The 23,061-nt window shown below is 45.6% G+C and overlaps 1 protein-coding gene across 4 annotated transcripts in view; it reads right to left on the bottom strand.

The window, feature by feature from the left end:
* The window catches only part of CACNB1 (calcium voltage-gated channel auxiliary subunit beta 1), a 211,189-nt gene that overhangs the window by 25,053 nt on the left and 163,075 nt on the right, over positions 1-23,061 (bottom strand). For all 4 annotated transcript variants that reach the window (XM_082271857.1, XM_082271859.1, XM_082271860.1 and 1 more), the window contains 3 exons: positions 21,000-21,058; positions 6,208-6,317; positions 1,216-1,367 (listed from right to left, as the gene is read on the bottom strand). In XM_082271857.1, the coding sequence (XP_082127983.1) occupies positions 1,216-1,367; positions 6,208-6,317; positions 21,000-21,058 (321 nt within the window). The remainder of the gene's footprint in view (positions 1-1,215; positions 1,368-6,207; positions 6,318-20,999; positions 21,059-23,061) is intronic.

Here is a 23,061-nt window from a genome sequence, read left to right as displayed (position 1 = left end):
GCGTTCTTTTTGCGCAAAAGCACTTTTAGACGACCTGGAAAACAGCGACAGCAAAACTGAGTTACTTGAAGAACTGAGCGATAGCGATTCGTGGGAAAATTGGTCATCAGGTACAGAAAGTGACGACAGCGACGATTCTGATGTCTCTTTCTGGCACATACTGTAGCTTGTGGAATTTGGGAAGTAAATCAAATGATTCTTCAGAATTTCCAATGGAGCGATGTGGCAGAAAGAGACATCAGAATCGTCGCTGTCGTCACTTTCCGTACCTGATGATGAATTTTCCCACCAATCGCTATCGCTCAGTTCTTCAGGTAACTCAGTTTCACTGTCGCTGTTTTCCAGTTCATCTAAAAGCGTTTTTGCGCAAAAAGAACGCTTTTTGGACGCCATGATCGTTCTCAATTTTCCAGGAGAGTTTGAAAATGTACAGAACAGATTTCCGTGCAAAACAATGTACCGCTTTCAGCACCTAAAATCTGAAATAATCAGACCGCCAGGGAGGTTAATTGTCTATTTTTTTTTTTTTTAATAGCACAAAAAAGAAAAAACCCAGGTGATCAAATATCACTAAAAAAAAAAGCTCTATTTGTGGGGAAAAAATGACATACATCTCATTTACAGTATGTACAGCGTTGCATGACCACGCAATTGTCAATTTAAATAACGCAGTGCCATATAGCAAAAAATTGGCCTGGTCATGAAGGGGGGTAAATCTTCCAGAGGGGAAGTGATTAAACAGCATTGGAGCATGTTTTACTTAGCTATACCTGCAAAAGCAGCCAGCCTGAAGTGTTCTAGCAGGACTTAGTTTTCTGACTAAAGTTCTACTTTAACACTTTTTTGCAGAGTTTTCCATCTCAAAAGTTTTCAATAAGGAGGCTAAAGCTGGCAATAGATGGATCGAACTTCAGCAGAGTCAGTAGGGAGCAGCGAAATTTCGATCCATGTGTGTCCTTGTCTGTTCGATAGAAGTCGATTGTTAGAACAGGCCTGGAAATTTCTTCTTAATCAGCCGGCTGCAGCCGCACATTCTGCTGCTGGATTCAACCACACAGTCGTGTTTGCCAAAAGTATCTTTTTGATGCCATCATTTTGTGTATCACACCATTACAACATAATTGGTATCATATACATTTTTGCCCTCCATGAGCTACCGGTTAACACAGTTGTCTGATAATAGAACACTGGTCTCTATGATCCTGTAGTACTTACTTTAGGAGAAGTGATCTTGATGTAGACAATAATGGGCGCCAGCGAGGTCTTGGCAAGCTGAGCTGGGTGGTTAATGGTGTCAGCATCAAGAGCAACGAGTTGAAGGGTTCGAGCCAACTCAAAGATACGTTCGATCTCACTTTGTACTTCCGCTTTAACCGATAAACAGGGAGAACAAATCATAATAGTGAAGGATGTAGCATAAAATATTATGACAGCCAAAGGAATTAGTAACAAACTCGCTCATCCATGTCTTTATGGACCTTGCTTTGTGCATTGGTCCAAATCATTGGGTGGAGGGGGGATTATGGTGTGGGGTTGTTTTTCAGGGGTTGGGCTTGGCCCCTTAGTTCCAGGAAAGGGAACTCTTAAGGCGTCAGCATACTAAGACATCTTAGGTAATTTCATGCTCCCAACTTTGTGGGAACAGTTTGGGGATGGCCCCTTCCTTATGACTGCACACCAGTTTACAAAGCAAGGTCCATAAAAGACACGGAAGAGCGAGTTTGGGTGGAGGAACTTGACTGGCCTGCACAGAGTCCTGACCTTAACCCAATAAACCACCTTTGGGATGAATTAGAGCGGAGACTGAGAGCCAGGCCTTCTCTTCCAACATCAGTGCCTGACCTCACAAATGCTCTTCTGGAAGAATGGTCAAACAATCCCATAGACACACTCCTAAACCTTGTGGACAGCCTTCCCAGAAGAGTTGAAGGTGTTATAGCTGCAAAGGGTGGCCAACTCAATATTGAACCCTACGGACTAAGACTGGGATGCCATTAAAGTTCATGTGTGTGTAAAGGCAGGCGTCCCAATACTTTTGACAATATAGTGTAAATGATCTTGTTGGCAAGTGTAGTTTGGCCTCCCTGCATAGGTGGTGCTATCCTGCAGCCGCTATGCAGAGAAAGAGAGTAGAGGGTAAGGGGAACCTATGTTCTTCTGAGGCCTCCGTAAATGTTATCAGGAGAGCAGCTGTATGATTGGACGCTGCTGCCCTAGTTGACCCTTGAGGCCATCCTAGGTGTGGGTAATGCTAATAAACAGCACTGTTCCGCTTTAGTTGGTGCACATTTTGCAGAGTGGCTAGGTCAGGGACAGAGAGCATATGCAGTGCATTCCTATGGGAAATACATTTAGAAGAGACAAAGCCAAACCTGGCTGGCTAGACCTTAATGTTAAAAATCTTATTAGGGGTAAAAAAATGGTCTTCAAAAAATATAAATCAGAGGGCACAGTATCGGCTTTCGAGCAATACAAGGAGGCAAATAAGAAAAGTAAACCCGAAATCAAAATAGCTAAAATCAACTTTGAGAGACAAATAGCGGAGGATAGTAAAAAAAACCCAAAGAAATTCTTTAAATATATCAACAGCAAAAAAGCTAGGGCAGAGCATATTGCACACATAATTAGCGATGATGGGGGGATGGTTACAGAGGACACTGAAAAAGCAACCGTGCTGAATGCTTTTTTCTCGTCAGTCTTTACACAGGAAAAGGAGGGGTACACTGACCATGACTGTATGGTTAGTAGTAATACACAGGACTTGCCACTATGGCTAACAGAGGGGGAAATCAGGGAAAGGCTGGATAAACTTAACACAAACAAATCACCAGGTCCGGATGGCGTACATCCGAGAGTACTCAAAGAACTCAGTAAGGTTATATCTAGACCACTGTTCCTGATCTTTGCTGACAGTATTAGGACAGGAGATGTACCAGGGGATTGGAAGAAAGCGAACGTAATACCGATATTCAAAAAAGGACAGAGGCATATCCCGGGAAATTATAGGCCTGTCAGTCTGACATCAATAGTATGTAAACTTCTGGAGGGGATGATAAGGGACTATATCGTAGTGTTTGCTAAAGACAACAACATCATCAGCAGTAATCAGCACGGGTTTACAAATGGGCGTTCTTCTCAAACCAATCTCTTAACATTCTACGAGGAGGTGAGCTGTGAGCTAGATAGGGGCAGACCAGTGGATGTGGTGTACTTGGATTTCGCTAAGGCGTTTGATACAGTTCCCCACAAGCGCTTAATTTATAAAATAAGGTCTTCAGGCATCGACCACAAGGTTTGCTCTTGGATACGGAACTGGCTAAAAGGGCGTGTCCAAAGGGTGGTAATAAATAACGCATACTCAGACTGGTCTGAGGTAGTAAGCGGGGTCCCCCAAGGCTCAGTCCTGGGACCAACCTTGTTCAATTTATTCATAAAAAGCATTGAGGACGGGATCAGTAGTTCTATATCAGTTTTTGCAGATGACACAAAATTGGGCAGGGCAATAACTGCACAGCATGAAGCAGATATCCTACAGGATGACCTGGCCAAAATAACGGAGTGGGCAACGACTTGGCAAATGAGGTTTAATGTGGAGAAGTGTAAGGTCTTGCACTTGGGGACTGGAAACATAAAAGCACAATACACTTTAGGGGGGGAACCTTTGGGGGGGAATCAAAAATGAAGAAAGATCTGGGAGTCCTGGTAGAGGATAGACTAGGCAACAGCATGCAATGTCAAGCGGCAGCTATCAAAGCCAGCATAAAGAAAGGGATGTATTCCAGAGATAAGACTATAATCCTTCCACTTTATAAAACTCTGGTCCGACCGCATCTGGAGTATTCTGTCCAGTTCTGATCCCCAGTCCTCAGGAGGGATGTGTTGGAGCTGGAGAGAGTCCAGAGAAGGGCAACTAAACTGATTAGGGGATTGGAGGACCTTAATTATGAAGAGCGTCTGCAATCGCTTGATTTATTCTCCCTGGAGAAGAGACACCTGAGAGGGGACATGATAGCAATTTACAAATACCTCAATGGTGATCTCAGCATAGAAAAAAAGCTATTAAGTCGAAAGGATTGCATGAGGACTCGAGGGCATACAATGCGATTAGAGGAGATGCGTTTTAACCCCAAGCAACGCAGGGGGTTCTTTACTGTTAGGGCTACAGGATTGTGGAATTCTCTACCACGAGAGGTGGTTTCTGCGGGAAGTATGGTGGCTTTCAAAAGACTCTTAGACGTACATCTCAAGGATCAGAACATTCAGGGGTATGGGAGATGATTACACCTACACAGGTTGAACTGGATGGACTATTGTCTTTATTCAACCTCAACTACTATGTAACTATGTAACAATTCACATGACAGGCGAGTGCGACCAGCTCTCAATGGAGCCAATTCACACAGGTCTGGGGTTGCTGTGGTCCTGATTGCAGATCCTGTCCTGTCCGCAGGGTCCTGTGCAGGCACCTGAACCAGTGAACATGGATGCACCGAACCCCATGCTGTGAACCGTGGCCACACATGTGAACCCGGCCTCAACATACTTTTCTGCATCACTTGGCCTCCGTGTGTATTCCCTCTCACAACCTACTATATTGATGCAGATGTGCATGGGGAGGGGTGGGGGTTGATCTTTGCCTTGAAGTAGGCCTGCCAAAATTACTTTTGATGAAAAAAGCTCTGGGACCAAATAGGATAAGCAAATTCCTATGTAACAATTTAAGTTCCACTTTTGTGTGTTATGTTCCCCAGTGTGGTTCAGTCTTTTGGTAGAGGTCTTTCAAAAAACGACATATATCACTCACCAGGAAATCCAGACTATTCTACTTGCTGCTAAGTCACGGCCTGATGATATTGAGTTTTTTTACCTTAGTGTGCTCTAAGGCTCGGTCACACTGGTGTGACATGTGCTCCGACTTTGAGAGCACATGTCGCACCTCATTAAGTGCAATGGAACCGTACTAATATGAGCGACTTTAGTCGCTCCGACTTAAAAGAAAGGTTCCTGCACTACTTTTGGTCCGACTTCGGTGCGAAAGTCGCACGACTTTGAAGTCGCAGCAGTGTGAACCGGGCCCTAGATTAATGCAAGCAAAATGCTCTCGAGATGTCAGTCCAATCACACGCAGATTTAAAAATATTGAGAATTTACTTCTGAAATTGAAACATCATGTTAAAGTGGATGTAAACCCCATTCATGAAATTTGACCTGGCCATATATATCTGTAGTGTTTACTTATCTCTCTCCAAAGCTCTAAGTCCCGTGTCTTTCTGCTGCTCTGTTCCTCTGTTATCAGCATGATAACTTCTAACAAGTTCTCCGACACAGGAGATAAAAGCAGTTGGAAATTTGTGTCAGGGTGGGTGCATAGAGATAGATTAGCAGAGAGGAACAAAAGGCTGACAGTGCTCAGGGGCTTGGTGTAAACTGGGTATTAAAATAGCTGCAGTGACACACAGTCAGTGATCGATAAAAACACTGGTAGTTTATTAAAATATTTGAAGATAATGTATAAGCAGTTTGCCAATAGACCACGCTGACTTGGGCTGGCTCAGGCACCAATGGGTCACTGTGTCTTAGGCAAGGAGAGCCACACTGGTCACAGTGGCTTTCCCCTTTTAGGGTACCGCTCTTCTGCCTAGGGCTCGAGTGACGTCATCCGCTCTCAGCGGCAAGGTCCCACTTCGGCGGCTTGGATTCTCTTACAGCCGGTGGCTCTCTTTGCCTAGGACACAGTGGGCTGAAATTTGCTCTCTGCTGACGTCACAGATGTCGGTCCAGGCACTGCATCATCACAACAATGGAAGTTGGAATCTGCCAGGTGCCTGGACCAACACCTGGCTCAGCCTCTCATCGAGCTGCTGAGAGCCTAAGCCGGCCTCTCTGCCCCCTCCATAGCCCAGCGCTCCAGTGAGGAAGGAGGGAGCAGAGCAGAGCAGAGAGCTGCTGACTGACAGGCTGCAGCTCTCTGCTCGGGATGCTGTCATAACCGAGCGATCAGGCGTTCGATCACTCGGTTCTCATTGTAGAGGCGGCGGGGGACAGCTTACCACCTATTTAGGTATAAATTATAAAAAAAAAACATACATCTCTTTTAAGGATTCTAAATCCCATTTGGTTCTGTTTGCAAAAAAAATTGCTTGTTTGCAAACATATATCAGGATGTCATTCGTTCTGTCAGTGTATTAAGGCTTACTGAACACTCACCTAAACTGGAACGCGTGTTAGATCTCTCCATGATATTGTGCTTGCTTGGATTATTCAGGACAGATCGTTTGGCAAGAGAGATGTCAGCAGTAACCCGGGTGATGGAGATTCTGCAGGAAAGGTAAACCATCAAAGCAATGTAATACAACAAGAAAAAGTTGCGCTGCAAGGAATAATGTGATATAAAAAGTAGCTAGCACACAGTATAGGATATGCTTTACAAACAGAATAGTGATATGTACAGTATGTATAACATATATACACACACACACACACATATATATATATATATATATATATATATATATATATATATATATATATATATATATATATACACATACATACACATACAGTGCCTTGCGAAAGTATCCGGCCCCCTTGAACTTTGCGACCTTTTGCCACATTTCAGGCTTCAAACATAAAGATATAAAACTGTAATTTTTTTGTGAAGAATCAACAACAAGTGGGACACAATCATGAAGTGGAACAAAATTTATTGGATATTTCAAACTTTGTTAACAAATAAAAAACTGAAAAATTGGGCGTGGAAAATTATTCAGCCCCCTTTACTTTCAGTGCAGCAAACTCTCTGCAGAAGTTCAGTGAGGATCTCTGAATGATCCAATGTTGACCTAAATGACTAATGATGATAAATAGAATCCACCTGTGTGTAATCAAGTCTCCGTATAAATGCACCTGCACTGTGATAGTCTCAGAGGTCCGTTTAAAGTGCAGAGAGCATCATGAAGAACAAGGAACACACCAGGCAGGTCCGAGATACTGTTGTGGAGAATTTTAAAGCCGGATTTGGATACAAAAAGATTTCCCAAGCTTTAAACATCCCAAGGAGCACTGTGCAAGCGATAATATTGAAATGGAAGGAGTATCAGACCACTGCAAATCTACGAAGACCTGGCCGTCCCTCTAAACTTTCAGCTCATACAAGGAGAAGACTGATCAGAGATGCAGCCAAGAGGCCCATGATCACTCTGGATGAACTGCAGAGATCTACAGCTGAGGTGGGAGACTCTGTCCATAGGACAACAATCAGTCGTATACTGCACAAATCTGGCCTTTATGGAAGAGTGGCAAGAAGAAAGACATTTCTTAAAGATATCCATAAAAAAAGTCATTTAAAGTTTGCCACAAGCCACCCGGAAGACACCAAACATGTGGAAGAAGGTGCTGTGGTCAGATGAAACCAAAATCAAACTTTTTGGCAACAATGCAAAACGTTATGTTTGGCGTAAAAGCAACACAGCTCATCACCCTGAACACACCATCCCCACTGTCAGACATGGTGGTGGCAGCATCATGGTTTGGGCCTGCTTTTCTTCAGCAGGGACAGAGAAGATGGTTAAAATTGATGGGAAGATGGATGGAGCCAAATACAGGACCATTCTGGAAGAAAACCTGATGGAGTCTGCAAAAGACCTGAGACTGGGACGGAGATTTGTCTTCCAACAAGGCAATGATCCAAAACATAAAGCAAAATCTACAATGGAATGGTTCACAAATAAACATATCCAGGTGTTAGAACGGCCAAGTCAAAGTCCAGACCTGAATCCAATCGAGAATCTGTGGAAAGAACTGAAAACTGCTGTTCACAAACGCTCTCCATCCAACCTCACTGAGCTCGAGCTGTTTTGCAAGGAGGAATGGGCAAAAATTTCAGTCTCTCGATGTGCAAAACTGATAGAGATATACCCCAAGCGACTTACAGCTGTAATCGCAGCAAAAGGTGGCGCTACAAAGTATTAACTTAAGGGGGCTGAATAATTATGCACGCCCAATTTTTCAGATTTTCTTTGTTAAAAAAGTTTGAAATATCCAATAAATTTCGTTCCACTTCATGATTGTGTCCCACTTGTTGTTGATTCTTCACAAAAAATTACAGTTTTATATCTTTATGTTTGAAGCCTGAAATGTGGCAAAAGGTCGCAAAGTTCAAGGGGGGCGAATACTTTCGCAAGGCACTTTATGCACATATATACACACACACACACACATATACATATACACACACGCACATACATACATATACACACAATGCTAATATTTAAATGTACATTTAAATAAATATTAGATAAAAAACAAACTTATATTAAAAAGTCCCAAGTGTCCATAATTAATCCACCACTGTGAATGCTTGAGTGAGCACAACAGATACAACTGTAGTATAATTTCCACTTTCGATTCATAAACACCACCACGTGTTCTCCACCAAACACTTTGAGGCTTACCAAAGATTGTATGACTCTCAACAGAAATGTCATACAGCGCTTGTTGCCACTATACGGCGGTATGAAAAAGTTTTGAAACTAGTTTTGCAACAATGCTGCATTTTGAAGTTGTTCGAAGTTCTAACTTGCTGTCCATGATGTGAATCAGCAGAAGTGGTAACGCACATGGTCAGAATAGCACCAGTTGCACATCTCCCGGTGTACACAGGACGAAGTCTTTTGCCACGTTGACTTATGAAGGTCGGTGCTCCCTGGTACTGTGTGTGCTGCCATCTGTTGGCGTGTTACAAAACTAGACTCAAAACTTTTTGATACCCCCTCATAGCATTCAATCCCCATATAGCTTAGTACATCACATAGCGATTCCTTCCTTCATCCCAATCATTATGTTGCAGAAGCTGGCCAGGGCAAGGATGTGGGATTGTCCACCGAATCCCCACTGAAACCTTTTCTCTGCGATCTTCCCCTAGAAGTTTTTCACTGATGTTGCTGTCAATATCACTCTTCCCCCAGGGAGATGTGTGCTCCCAGCTTCCCCCAGGGAGATGTGTGCTCCCAGCTTCCCCCAGGGAGATGTGTGCTCCCAGCTTCCCCCAGGGAGATGTGTGCTCCCAGCTTCCCCCAGGGGAGGAGGACAATGAAGGGCCCTCTCCTTGTCTTCCCTCCTCTGGCACCTGTTGCACATTGAATCCCCCTGGGTGACTGTTATATCTGCAGCCTCTTCTCCACTCTATATGGAGGAGTACAAAGCTCGTCCACTCTTCAGCCTCCACTCGGAGGAGGCTCTGTGGAATCTAAAGAGTGGGCAGAAATCTACCTACCATGGGCAAAGCACAGGATCACTTTGAATATCTCTTTAACCAGTTGCCGACTGCCGCACGACTATTTACTGCGGCAGTCAGCCCCTGCCAGGCAAAGTGTATATACGTCACTAGCCTGGGAGCCAATAGTGGGCGAGCACGCGCCCCTGAAGGCGCGCTCCCACCCAGGCTCGTTCACGAACGAGTCCGCGCGTGTGACCGGCGGACCCGATCTCCGCCGGTCACGCGCGATCGTCCGCCATGAAGGGAGAAAGGCAGGCGGCTAATGTAAACAAGCCGCCTGTCAGTCTCCCCTGTGTATGAATAGCGATCATACTGTTCTACTATGTAGGACCGTTGATCACTGTTCTTACTCATCAATCCACAGCCAATCACAGTTAGAATCACGCCCCTAGGGACACACATAACCCCTCCCTCTCAAAAAAAAGTTAACCCCTTCACTGCCAGTGTAATTTTACAGTAACAGTGCATATATATAGCACCGATTACTGTAGAAATGTCACTGGTACCCCCAAAAGTGTCAAAAATGTCAGTCAAGGGTCCGATCTGTCCGCCCCAATGTCGCAGTCCCGAAAAAAAAAAAATCGCAGATCGTCGCCATTACGCGTTAAAAAAAAAAACAACAAAAATGACAAAAATCTTTCCCTTTGTTAGTAAACGCAATAACTTTTGCGCAAACCAATCAAAATACGCTTTTTGCGATTTTTTTTTACCAAACATATGGTAAAAAAAAAATGTATAAAAAAATGTGAAAAATATTGTTATTTTTGCAAAATTGTTGCTCTTTTTTTGTTTATAGCGCAAAAAGTAAAAATCGCACAGGTGATCAAATACCACCAAAGGAAAGCTCTTTTTGTGGGGAAAAAAAGGACGTCAAATTCGTTTAGGTACAGCGTCGCACGACCGCGCAATTGTCCGTTAAAGTCACGCAGTGCCGAATCGCAAAATAGGCCCTGGTCAGGAAGGGGGTAAATTCTTCTGAGGCTTAAGTGGTTAAAGGATAAGTTCACCTTTTAAAAAAATAAATAAATACATGCACATTTTTTTGCAGGTAAAAAAATGTGCATTTACTTTTTTTTTTTTAGGAGCCCGGAAAGCATTGCACTCGCGATCAGCAGAACATGGGTGCCATGCGGGACTCCTGTAGACTTTCAGTGTAAGCTGTCTGCCAGTGCATTGTACGAGAGCAGGCAGTTTCACACTAACAGGAAGAATCAATGAACTACCAGAGAGCTCAACAGTGCCCTGCTAGTTCATTGAGAACTACAAGCCAACAGCTGCAAAGGCTGTTGGTACTTGTAGTTTTCATATTCACAGACCTCTGTGAATGAAAGACGCAGCTGGGCTCCTTTTTTTTTTTTTAATTGTGACAGCAAGCGGAGGAGGGGGGGGGGGGGGGGAGAAGATCCTCCATTCACTTTCACAATGGGAGGTGGGGGGATGGGCTGGTGCTACAGTAACATGTTACACCCTGAATATGGATGTAACATGTTACAAAAGGTGAACTTATACTTTAATGAAGCGCATTATGACTTCAGCAGCAAAAGCTGGATCTCTTGTATTCTTTGTTGCATCTGTTTAATACAGTGTCTGAAACAGGGCTGGCTGATGTTAGAAATCATGGGGCCCCATACAGCCTAGCTGACAGGAACAGTAAAACCATGCCTAACAGCCGGCTTCAGCTGCATGAACAAACCGCTCGTTCATGCAACCAGAATACCCGTACTTATGATTTTTAAATTATTTTTTACAATTTTAGTTTTTCTATTTGTTACACTTTTTGAATAACCCTGTGGGGGGTTGGTTAAATATCAGGGGTCTAAACAGACAACCAACAGAAAGCAAAAAAGAGATTGAGGACACAGATTCCTCAGTGCATTCTCTGCAGCCTCAGCTGCAGAGTGAATGAAGAGAGCAGATAGAAGATTGTTCTTTTTATTTACTTTGAACTGAACCCTTCATATGGGTTTCCTCAATAGTCCCCTCCCTTGCCAATGCTATCATCCCCACCACAGTACCCTAGTCACACCAGACCTGCTACTGCGCTTGCCTACCCACCTCTCTAGAGTGAATGAACAGGAAGCTCTCTGTACAGGGGCTCCCTGTTCAATCACAAATGGAAGCATTGTAAACACAGGGGATTGGTTCCTCTAATTTCATCCTCTTCTGCTGCTCTGGGCCCCCCTGTTGAACTTATTGGGCCTGGGCTCCGTACAGAGGGGCAGGTGATACCCCCTTATCAGTGGCCTTGATCTGAATCGTATTTTATCTATAATTCTGGAGTAAAGATATGCTGCAAAATGGAGACAAGAGCAGATATGCACTGCCATAGCATTTTCTTCAGATACAAGGGTATTCACATATATCAGGAATATCTTGTTAAAGAGTAACTTTAGCTACTTAAAGCATAACTCCACTTATGTTGAGAAAATAACATTCTGCTCTGGGTGATCTCTGTACATTGTAAGGATTTTAACAAACTTTGTTGCAGATTCCTACCTTTTGTTATTCTGAAGAAATAGCTGTTTGTCTGTGTCCATGTTCAAAGTGAATGGGGGTGGCTTTATATTTATCAGCTGCTGCACTTGCAAGGTTCTAATGAGGAAAATTGCTGGGCCTGTATCTCTTTAGACGCAATTTCCCTTTGGCAGTATCTCACCAAAAATGACATTTTTGTTGCAGGGGATGCCCAAAATCTGACTTGTATCTTAGTGCAGACTTCTGGAAAAATCAGTGAGCCAATCACACAAGCAGGAAATTACATTTCTGGGGGAGTTCTGTACATCATCTGCCATATTGTATTTTACAGAAAATGACAGTGCTGTAGACTGAAATGGGAAGGTCATTTTTACCAATAATAAATTACAATATGACTTGTGTCCCAATTGTGTATGCTCTATTATGCGCTATTTTTTTCCCATAAAAGTGGAGTTACCCTTTAACTCATGTCTCCTATACAAAACAAATACATCTGCCCACATTTAAAGGCCAAAAAATATAGTTTTGACATTTTGTTTTATTTATTATAATAATTAAAGTAGAAGAGTAGGCTACACAATAATCCATCTTTTGAGTGTTGCTTTCATATTGCTCCGATATTCCCTGCATACATAGTTTTGGTGCTATCCTCTTTCTCGGTGGCTGATGGGCTAACGACACTTTAGAGCTTTGGATGCCAGCAGATTGATGTCCCTGTTATTTGGGATTAGCAGGAATTCAGCAGAGTTATTGGCCCTCCACAAGGACAAAAACCAGCCATAGCTTTATGGTCACATGACCAAATAAAGAAACTTTAACCACTTGCCAACTGCCTTCAGTATATTTACTGCGGCAGTCAGCCGCTCCTGGGCAAACCGATGTAGGGCTACGTCGCTCGCCCAGGAGCCTGTAGGGGGCGAGCGTGCGCTCCCGCCCCCGCTCGTTCACGGGCATCCCCATGCGTGTGACCGGCGGCTCCGATGTCCACCGGCCACTCACGATCTCCCGCTCAGGAGAGGGAGAAAGGCAGGCGGCTGATGTAAACAAAGCCGTCTGTCATTCTCCCTGGTGTAACTGCAGAGATCATACGATCCTGCTATGTAAGATCGTATGTCTCTGTGGTTACATTACTAGCCACGCCCCCCACAGTTAGAAACACGCCCCTAGGGATACATTTAACCCCTTGATCACCAATACAGTTAACCCTTTCCGGGCCAATGTCATTATTACAGTAACAGTGCATATTTTTAGCACTGATTACTGCAGTAATGTCACTGGTACCCCCAAAAGTGTCAAAAATATCAGTCAAGGGTCTGATCTGTCCGCCGCAATGTCGCAGTCCCGCAAAAAAAAAAAAAAAATTACAGATCGCCGCCATTACTCGTTAAAAAAAAAAAAACAATAAAAATTACAAAAATCTTTCCCTTTGTTAGTAAACGCAATAACTTTTGCGCAAACCAATCAAAATACGCTTATTGCGATTTTTTTTACCAAAAATATGTAGCAGAAAACAAATTGGCGTAAAATGTTAAAAAATTTAGATTTTTACATTTTTTTGGGGAATTTCATATAAAAAAATGTGAAAAATATTGTTATTTTTGCAAAATTGACGCTCTTTTTTTGTTTATAGTGCGTGATCAAAAAATCGCACAGGTGATCAAATACCACCAAAAGAGAGCTCTGTTTGTGGGAAAAAAAGGACGTCAAATTCATTTAGGTACAGCGTCGCACGACCGCGCAATTGTGCGTTAAAATCACGCAGTGCTAAATCGCAAAATAGGCCCTGGTCAGGAACGGGGTAAAATCTTCCGGGGCTTAAGTGGTTAAATAAAACATTTTTTATAAAGAGCCCCTGTCATGCTGTGCTGCCAAGTATAGGGGAATGTGAATATCGGATCCCACACGCACACAAACAGCGATCATCCCACACATGTGAGGTAACACTGAACGTCAGATCATCGAACAAGACCTTCTCTGTAAAATGTAAAGTGGTAACCTGTGTAAAAGCTTTTAAAGAGTGCCGTATGGATAGTAAAACTTATGTTGTTGCCGTTGCACGGGTGTGCACAATTTTGAAGCATGACATGTTAGGTATCTATTTACTCGACGTAACATTATCTTTCACATTATAGAAAAAATTGGGCTAACTTTTTACCGTTTTCTTATTTTTTAATTGAAAAAGTGTATTTTTTCCAAAATAATTGCGTTTGTAAGATCGCTGCGCAAATACGGTGTGATAAAAAATATTGCATTTTTTTTCTCCAGGGTCTCTGCTAAAAAAACATTATGATGTTTGGAGGTTCTAAGTAATTTTCTAGCAAATAAAAAAATGATTTTGACTTTTAACAAACAAGTGTCAAAAATAGGCCCAGCCCTTACGTGGTTAAAATGTTAAAAAAGTGTATTTTTCCCCAAAAACAAAAAATGCTGCGCAAATACTGTGTGAAAAAAAAATTGCAAAACCCATCAATTTATTCTCTAGGGCCTCTGCTTTAAAAAAATATATGTTTGGGGGTTCTAAGTAATTTTCTAGCAAAAAAAAAAAAACCTGATTGATACATGTAAACAAAAAGTGCCAGAAAAATCCTGGTCTTCAAGTGGTTCTACCATGGAGTTAAAGTAACTTCTAGGTTTTCTTGGATGGTGTATGGATCAGTACTACTGAGATGATGAGTCTAAGATGCAGAAATGCCTTAAATACATCATGCTGTACCCACAGGAAGGAATCAATGATGTCCCACAGATCATTGGCAATTCAGTGACTGGGCTGTAGCTGGATAATGTAGATGTAATGTAGATGAATAAGTGCGGATTAAAGTATCACATGGATTGGTTAGAACAGTTTTACCAATCATCGTGTATAAATAGTCCTCATTTATGCTGAGTTGGTGAGAGTCAGAGCTGGGAATGTAGTCAGTATAACTTGCATGAGTTAGATCACTGCTGTTTTAGAGTATTGCACTGAAACTATTCCAAGGATACATTAAAAAAATGAATATATTTAAATAACAGTAGACCAAGTAAAGAATGCTTCCCAGTCTATTATTAATGAGATTTAAAGAGGCACTGTTATCTTCCCAATTTAGAGCAAAATGACAATGCCTGTGCAAAGCTTGCCCACTGTCTGATAAAACTTCTCTATTTTATTTCAGGTACTTGTATAGCGCTGTCAATTTACGCAGCGCTTTACATATACATTACACATTCACATCAGTCCCTGCCCTCAAGGAGCGTACAATCTAAGGTCCCCTAACTCACATTCATACATACATAGTAGGGACAATTTTATACAGGATCCAATTAACCTACCAGCATGTCTTTGGAGTGTGGGAGGAAACCGGAGTACCCGGAGGAAACCCACGCAGGCACAGGGAGAACATGCAAACTCCAGGCAGGTAGTGTCGTGGTTGGGATTCGAACCAGCGACCCTCTTGCTGCTAGGTGAAAATGCTAACCACTACACCGCTGTGCCGCCCACCACTACACCACTACACCGCTGTGCCGCCCACCACTACACCACTGTGCCGCCCACCACTACACCGCTGTGCCGCCCACCACTACACCACTAAACCACTGTGCCACCCATGTCTCTCCTATGTTACAGCTGCCACCAACATACTGAGGGCCACCTGGTTTTTAGACCTCAAAGGATCCCCTCCATCATGCGACAATGTCTGGGCCTAGCAAGTGCTCACAAGAACTGAGCGCTGCATCATGGGAGGAAGTCACATTCTTTCCAATAACTGGAAACTGAATATTTTGCAGTGGCAACCACAGAAGAAGTGCAGGTAGAGTCCTGGAGAAGTGGGTTGGGGGACTTGGGCTTCCACAGACTGTGTCCTGAATGGGCAAACCTCAATATAACCCCAGCTGTGCCTCTCCTAAAACCCAATTCCAGAGGAAAAGTTAACCCCCCTACTATCCTGATTTGATTGCTGGGTTACGGAAAAAACAAAAAACCTCCACAATCATCCAACAATGGGGTCTTCTACACGCTGTTTACTTCACTGAGGGATCCTTTGTCTGGGTGTCAAAATCGCTGCCTGTGTTTAGGCAGGTAGTGGCTGCTGCTGTCCCAGCAGAAAGTTAAGGGTTAACTGTAATTCCCAGGTTTTTCTTGGTGGGTTTTTGCTGAGTCTGACCCCCCCCCCCCCCGGTCCTGTGTGATATAGATGGGATGGAGGTCCGGACTCAGAAAGAAATAGCGCAAAGGAAAGGGAAAGAGAATAGGAGGTTTAGTGTAGGCCTGCCAGGGCCACCTGAAGCCATTGCTGGAGCGTGAGTAGCCAGTAACATGCTGAAGTTGGAACCAGATGCTAGACCTAGACTCAACCAGTATTGGACTTCTGCTTTAACAGGTATGCTGGGGCAGCCACAAACCTGTAGTTAGGGACTAGGGATGTAATTAGAATGTTGCCACTTTATCCTGGACTGTCGATTGTCTGTCATCATAGTAATTTATTCTTCAAGTAAAATTTTTGAAACTTTGTCTTGACCTGGGCTGAAGTTACTAAAGGGGTGCAATGCAAGTAACCGGCACATATAGCCTACGGTGAGGTATGAAGACATTAGTACAAGGGTGCATACAGTGTGAAAATACAAGTGGTTACCAAGGGTAACAAAGGTTTCTCTAGAAACCTGTCATAACTGTGTACATGTGGAAGGTAAGCTAGCCTCCTGCAGCGAGGAAGATGTGGTCAGCACTCCTTTGGCTGAGGTCCGTCTCCCACAGCAACGGGAGCAGATCTGCACTGTTGAGGCCCTCAACCTGTACATATGTATGAAAGAGGATGAGATAAAGCAGAGCTCAACCCAAAAGAGGAAGCACTGTTTGTTTGCCTCCTCCCCCCTCCGCTGCCACATTTGGCACCTTTCGGGGGGGAGCGGGTACCTAGTTTTTGACAGGTACCCGCTCCCACTTCTGGCTAACTCTGCCGTGGCAAACTCAGCCAGAAGTTCGACCCCCCTTCTCCTTCCCCCGCTATTCACAAAGCACAGTGCGCTTCACGCAAGGCTTCACTGTTTCCCTTAGCTGAGATGGCGGCAGCAGCACCAGAGAGCAAATTAAAAAATCAGCTCGGGTGAAGACACTGTTGGATTCGTGGACAGGTAAGTGTCCCAATATTAAAAGTCAGCAACTACAGTATTTGTAGCTGCCGATTCTAAATTTTTTCTGCAGGAGCCTGGAACTCCGCTTTAAGTGAAGTGCACACATGGAGTGCATGCTAGATGCACAGAGGGACCCCATACCATTACTGGAAGTGAGGTAGCGGTGACATACTGGACAGGTGGAGACGGCAAGGGCTCTGCGTGTCCCTCCTAAATGCACAAGTAACCGTGGTTATGCTGAGAACATCAGAGAGAATTTTTTAGAGTTCCATCATGTTTGATCATCTGTCTGGGTCGCGAGTAAAAGGTACCCCATGTGTAAGGCAGTGACGCTGTACAAAGTGTCTAGCATAGCTCAGAAGAACCCATCCCGGGGTAGGCCTCCCATGTGACCCTTTCTTAGCACCCAACGAGGAGGGAAACACGTAGGACATGACAACCACCCTATCACCCCGTGCCTACCCTGCATGTGTGATGGGGACAATTTGCATTGGTCAGCCAATGGAGAGGGTCCTCTTAAGATGCCGTTGGAGCAATGGGAGTAAAGGGGACCAGACAATGAGACTTAACAAGCAGTGCTGGATTTGTGGGCCCTGACAGGGGAAACAAAGGCCCTGGCTGGGGGGACTCAGGTGAGTATAACTGGCTTCACCAGATGTAGCACCCTGCTCCAGACAAGTTACATTTAGTTTTTGGCTGTGCTACAAGCCAAACAAGCTAAGCAACAATCTAGTTTCTACATTTGGCCAAGTTTCCCTAAGCTTGGTGGTTGACTGCACCTGTCTGCCTCTGCTCTCCAGACAAATAGTAGGAGGGACAGGCCACCTCAAAGACTCATAAGTCATGCCAGCAGGGGCAGTTGGGTGGAAGATGGGGATGAAGTGCTGAGAAGGTTGTCAGTGACCCTTGAGGGTGCCCCCTAATCTGGAGGGGTGGCCTGGGGCTTGGGTGCTGGTGTGCCTGGTTGTGCAGAGTGGGGGATCCCATTTCACTTGGGCTCCTTAGGAGGGGTGTGCTACATCAGCAAGTGGGGGTCCCTTGTTATGCAGCAGCAGGTATGCATACCTGGTAAAACAAGCAATAAAGCTGACCATACACTATACCAGTGATGGCAAACCTTGGCACCCCAGATGTTTTGAACTACATTTCCCATGATCCCATGATGCTCATTCACTCTGCAGTGTAGTTGTGCCTTATGGGAAATGTAGTTCCAAAACACCTTGGGTGCCAAGGTTTGCCATCACTGCACTATAATCAAGTTGTACAAACATGTACAACAATCCATTAAACTTGTATCAAACCAAAAAGACCTTACAGTACTTATGCCTGGTACATAGCACTATTTTTATATATTATTTTGTTCAAATAGACAGCTCTCTGCTGTTCTTTTGTGTTCCAGCAGTTTGGCTGCTGGTTCTCCAGCATGCTCATCCGACAGAAGCCGGGTGCTTGGCCGTTCTCTGTCGGATCGGCTGCAGTACACACGGGCCGAATGTCTGCCGATATTTATTGACCCGTCCAATGTAACCCGATGTTCGGCCTGTGTGTATGGGGCTTTAGATATTAATTGATCTAAAAGGAGATTATATAATAATATTGCAGTATATGATCCACTTAATACAGAGCTATAAGAGACCAATAGTAGGTCTAAAGGGTAACTCCACTTTAGTGGGGAAGAAAATAGCAAATAAAGAAAAAACAATATAGCGTATACAATTGCGACACAAATCATATTGTAATTGAAAATTAGCTTTCCTTTTCAATCTGCGGCTGATGTAATTTTCTGAAAATGCAATGCAATATGGCTACCTGGAGGTGTACTGTACATAGAATGTGTACTGACCACACCCCAGAAACATCATTTCCTGCTTGTGTGATTGGCTCACCATATTTCCCAGAAGTCTGCCTAAGATACAAGTCAGATTTCTGGCATCCCCTGCAACAACAATGTCATTTTTGGTGAGATACGTCTAAAAAGATACAGGCCCAGCAGCTTCCCTCATTAGAGCTCTGCAGCTGCCACTGCTGATAGGTAATCATGAAACCACTCCCATTAGACCCACTCAGCACAGAGGAACAAACAGGGATTTCTTCAGACTAACAAAAAGGTAGGAATCTGCAACAAAGCTTGTTAAAAACCCTGTAATGTACAGAGTAGGAATAGACAGATATGTTTTTTTTCAGGGCCGATACCAATACCAATATTTTGCTCACAACGTATCGGTCGATATTTTGTACATTTGAAGTTTTGAAAAATAAAGACAATTGTTGACACAAATCTGGTACTGAACATGTTCATTTTTGTTTAATGCTTAATGGCTGGCTTGCTGGCACCTTGTGGTGGGTGGGTGGCTGGCACCCTGTGGTGGGTGGCTGGCACCCTGTGTTGGATGGCTGGCTTGCTGGCACCCTGTGATGGGTGGCTGTCTGGCACCCTGTGGTGGGTGGCTGGCTTGCTGGCACCCTGTGGTGGATGGCTGGCTGGCACCCTGTGGTGGATGGCTGGCTGGCACCCTGTGGTGGATGGCTGGCTGGCTGGCACCCTGTGGTGGATGGCTGGCTGGCTTGCTGGCACCCTGCGATGGGTGGCTGTCTGGCTCCCTGTGATGGGTGGCTGGCTTGCTGGCACCCTGTGGTGGGTGGCTGGCTGGCACCCTGTGGTGGGTGGCTGACTTGCACAGGGGCTGTGGGTGGCTGGCTGGTACAGGGCCTGTGGGCAGCTGGCTGGTACAGGGCCTGTGGCTGGCTGGTACAGGGCCTGTGGGCAGCTGGCTGTTACAGGACCTGTGGGCAGCTGGCTGGTACAGGGTCTGTGGGTGGCTGGCTGGTACAGGGCCTGTGGGTGGCTGCTACAGGGCCTGTGGGTGGCTGCTACAGGGCCTGTGGGTGGCTGCTACAGGGCCTGTGGGTGGCTGGCTCGCTGGTACAGTGCCTGTGGATGGCTGGCTCGCTGGTACAGTGCCTGTGGATGGCTGGTACAGGGCCTGTGGGAGGCTGGCTGGTACAGGGCCTGTGGATGTGGGTGACTGACTGGCACCGGGCTGCTGTGGGTGGGTGTATGGCTGTGATACACTCCCGCGAGACTAGTCCCGACTCCAGACAAGGCTGTTCAAGGCGAGGGAGGCGGCCTAAGAAGGCAGAATGATGTCACAGAAATATCGGCAATATTGGCCAGTTCCAGGGCCCATACCGATATATCGGGGAAACTGCATATCAGCCACTGATATATCGGCCTTGCCCATAATCGGTCTATCCCTAATACAGAGATCACCCAGAGGGGAATGTTTTTTTCTCAACAAAAGTGGAGTTCCACTTTAACTATTTAGCATCTGCCCAGTGCCATCCTAAGAGCATTAAAGGGCCCCGGGCAATGCAGTGCACTGGGGCCCTGCCTACACAATCACCCACAAGAATAAAAATGCAAATTATCACTAAGGCTTTATTTATTGGTACAGCAGTGCCAGGCTAATGAAAGCTTCCAAGTTCGGCGGCTGGGTCCGGTGAACACACACACAGACGGGAGACAGACTCGACTGTCCTGTGTGTGCCTGTTCCCGTGGAGGCAGACAGGCATTCCTGCAGTTGTGGGCTCCCCCTTCACAGCCCAAGTGGTCTGACAACAGCACAGGGCCAACAAGCGCTTGCCACCTGCTAAGTTCGGCGGTGGGATGCACACAGGAATCGGGACTAATGCTTGGCTGGGGCTGGGTCGCTGGGCAAGTGGGGCCCCCGGGCAACTGCCCAGCCTGCCCATTCGGTAAGATGGCCCTGCATCTGCCAAACACTGAAATATCTGAGTTGTGTGTCCCGATACTTTATTACAACATACAGTTGCTTTATAAGGAAATCATGGCAAAATGACAAAGCAGAGAAGCAATTATTGCTTTTTAATGCTTTCTGGTCTTTCTAGATGGAGCAGATAATAATTCCATCAGTTGTATATTATGTGACATTTATTCCATGGTTTATAAAGTATATTCACACTGACCACAATAGTTATGACTGAAATAGAAATTGTTCTTCATATTTCTATCCAAAATGTATATTTTAATAAGAAATGTCAGATTAGAGCAATTATTATCTGTTCTGGGCTATCTTTTGTATACATATATAAACACATGGAATGACAATGTAATACCTTCCATCAAAGCGATGCTTTAAGAAGTCAAACAGGGCTTTCTGCATCATGTCCGTCACCTGCAGGCAAAGAGAAACCAATCTGAGAGAACTAATGGCAATAAGAAGCAACTTCTCCAAGTAGAATGAAGATGGACAGAAGACTGACCAACAATGCAGTATATGGTGTGCAAAGGTGTGTGTGGGGGGGGGGGGGGGAGTGGGGGGCTGAGCATTGAATGAAGCTAGAGTGAAAGGGTTAAGCACAAGCTCATTCATAGCCATCAGCTTGTGCTAGTTTTGTTCTGCCGACCCCTGGCTGTAAAGTAAAACTGGGGGGGGGGGGGGGGGCGATGGGGTAAATTACTGGAGTTGATCTCCTGTGTGGCTCTCCTTGCAGAAGCTGAAATACGGTATCTACTCCTCCCTTATGCCCGCTTTCAGCCACTACAGGGAGAGCCCCACAGAAGATCGGTTCCATTAGTTGGGGGGCTTTGCTGAGATTTTAGGGGGAGAGGGGAGGGGAGGCTGGGACAAGGGAACACACATAAAACAAGTAACTTGGATACAGGGAGGGCCAGTGCAAGGATTTTTGTCTACAAAGGCGAAGGTGCATTTTGCAGCTCCCCGCTCTCCACCACCATCTTCCCGCCAAACCTGCCACACACAGTAACACCTTCTGTATTAGAGTGTCTCAATGTGGATGAGGGATCACAGGGGTCAACCCTCATCAAGGGGTCTGGGGGGGAGAGTGTTAAAGTTAGTAGCAGATTTAAATACACTGACAAACTGAAGCCAAACTCCAGCTAAATAAAAGCTGATCATTGTAAGCACTCCTGTCAGTGGGAGATCCCTCTAACTGCTACTTCTGCAGGAGAGCTTGTTCTGTTGAAAAATAACAGACTTACTGGCCAGATCAGCAGATGAAAATGAAAGAAAGTCTAAACAAGAAAACTAATGCAGCCACCCCATCTAAGAAGGGTACCTCGGCAGTGTGATGGAAGGGGGCAGTGGATGGCAGTATGGGGGGGGCAGTGTGACGGGATGGGGGCAGAGTGACGGGAGGGAGGTGGTGTGATGGGAGAGGGGCAGTGTGATTGGAGGGGGGCAATGTGATTGGAGGGGGGCAATGTGATGGGAGGGAGGCAGTGTGACAGGAGTGGGGGCTAAGGAGGGCAGTATAGGGGGACAGTGTGCCAGGAGGGGGCAGAATGGGGGGGGGTCAGCATGATGGGAGGAGGGCAGTATACAGGGACAGTGTGCCAGGAGGGGGACAGCATGATGGGAGGGGGGCCGTGGAGGGCAGTATAGGGGGACAGTGTGCCAGGAGGGGGCAGCATGGGGGGGACAGCATGATGGGAGGAGGGCAGTATAGGGGGACAGTGTGCCAGGAAGGGGCAGTATGGGGGGGGGTCAGCACGATAGGAGGAGGGCTGTATAGGGGGACAGTGTGCCAGGAGAGGGCAGTATGATGGGAGGGGGACAGCGTGATGGGAGGGGGGCAGTGGAGGGCAGTATAGGGTGGCAGCATGACAGGATGGAGACGGTTTGATGGGTGGGGAGTAATGGAGGACAGTATAGGAGGGCAGCATGACGGGAGGGAGACGGTTGGTGGTGGCGAGTAGTGGAGGGCAGTATAGGGTGGCAGGATGATGGCAGGGAGATGGTTTAATGGGTGGGGAGTAGTGGCGGGCAGTATAGGGTGGCAGCATGACGGGAGGGAGACAGTTTGATGGATGGGGAGTAGTGGAGGGCAGTATAGGGGAACAGTGTGCCAGGAGGGGGCAGCATGACGGGAGGGAGACGGTTTGATGGGTGAGGAGTAGTGGAGGGCAGTATAGGGGGACAGTGTGAAAGGAGGGGGCAGCATGACGGGAGGGAGACGGTTTGATGGGTGGGGAGTAGTGAAGGCCAGTATAGGGTGGCAGTATGATGGGAGAGAGATGGTTTGATGGGTGGGGAGTAGTGAAGGCCAGTATAGGGTGGCAGTATGATGGGAGAGAGATGGTTTGATGGGTGGGGAGTAGTGGAGGCCAGTATAGGGTGGCAGTATGACGGGAGAGAGATGGTTTGATGGGTGGGGA

Source organism: Pelophylax lessonae (assembly GCF_965119305.1).
Source record: "Pelophylax lessonae genome assembly, chromosome: 11".
NCBI lineage: Eukaryota > Metazoa > Chordata > Amphibia > Anura > Ranidae > Pelophylax > Pelophylax lessonae.
Note: the sequence above shows the minus strand (reverse complement) of the source record. Positions and strands in the feature narration are given on the sequence as shown.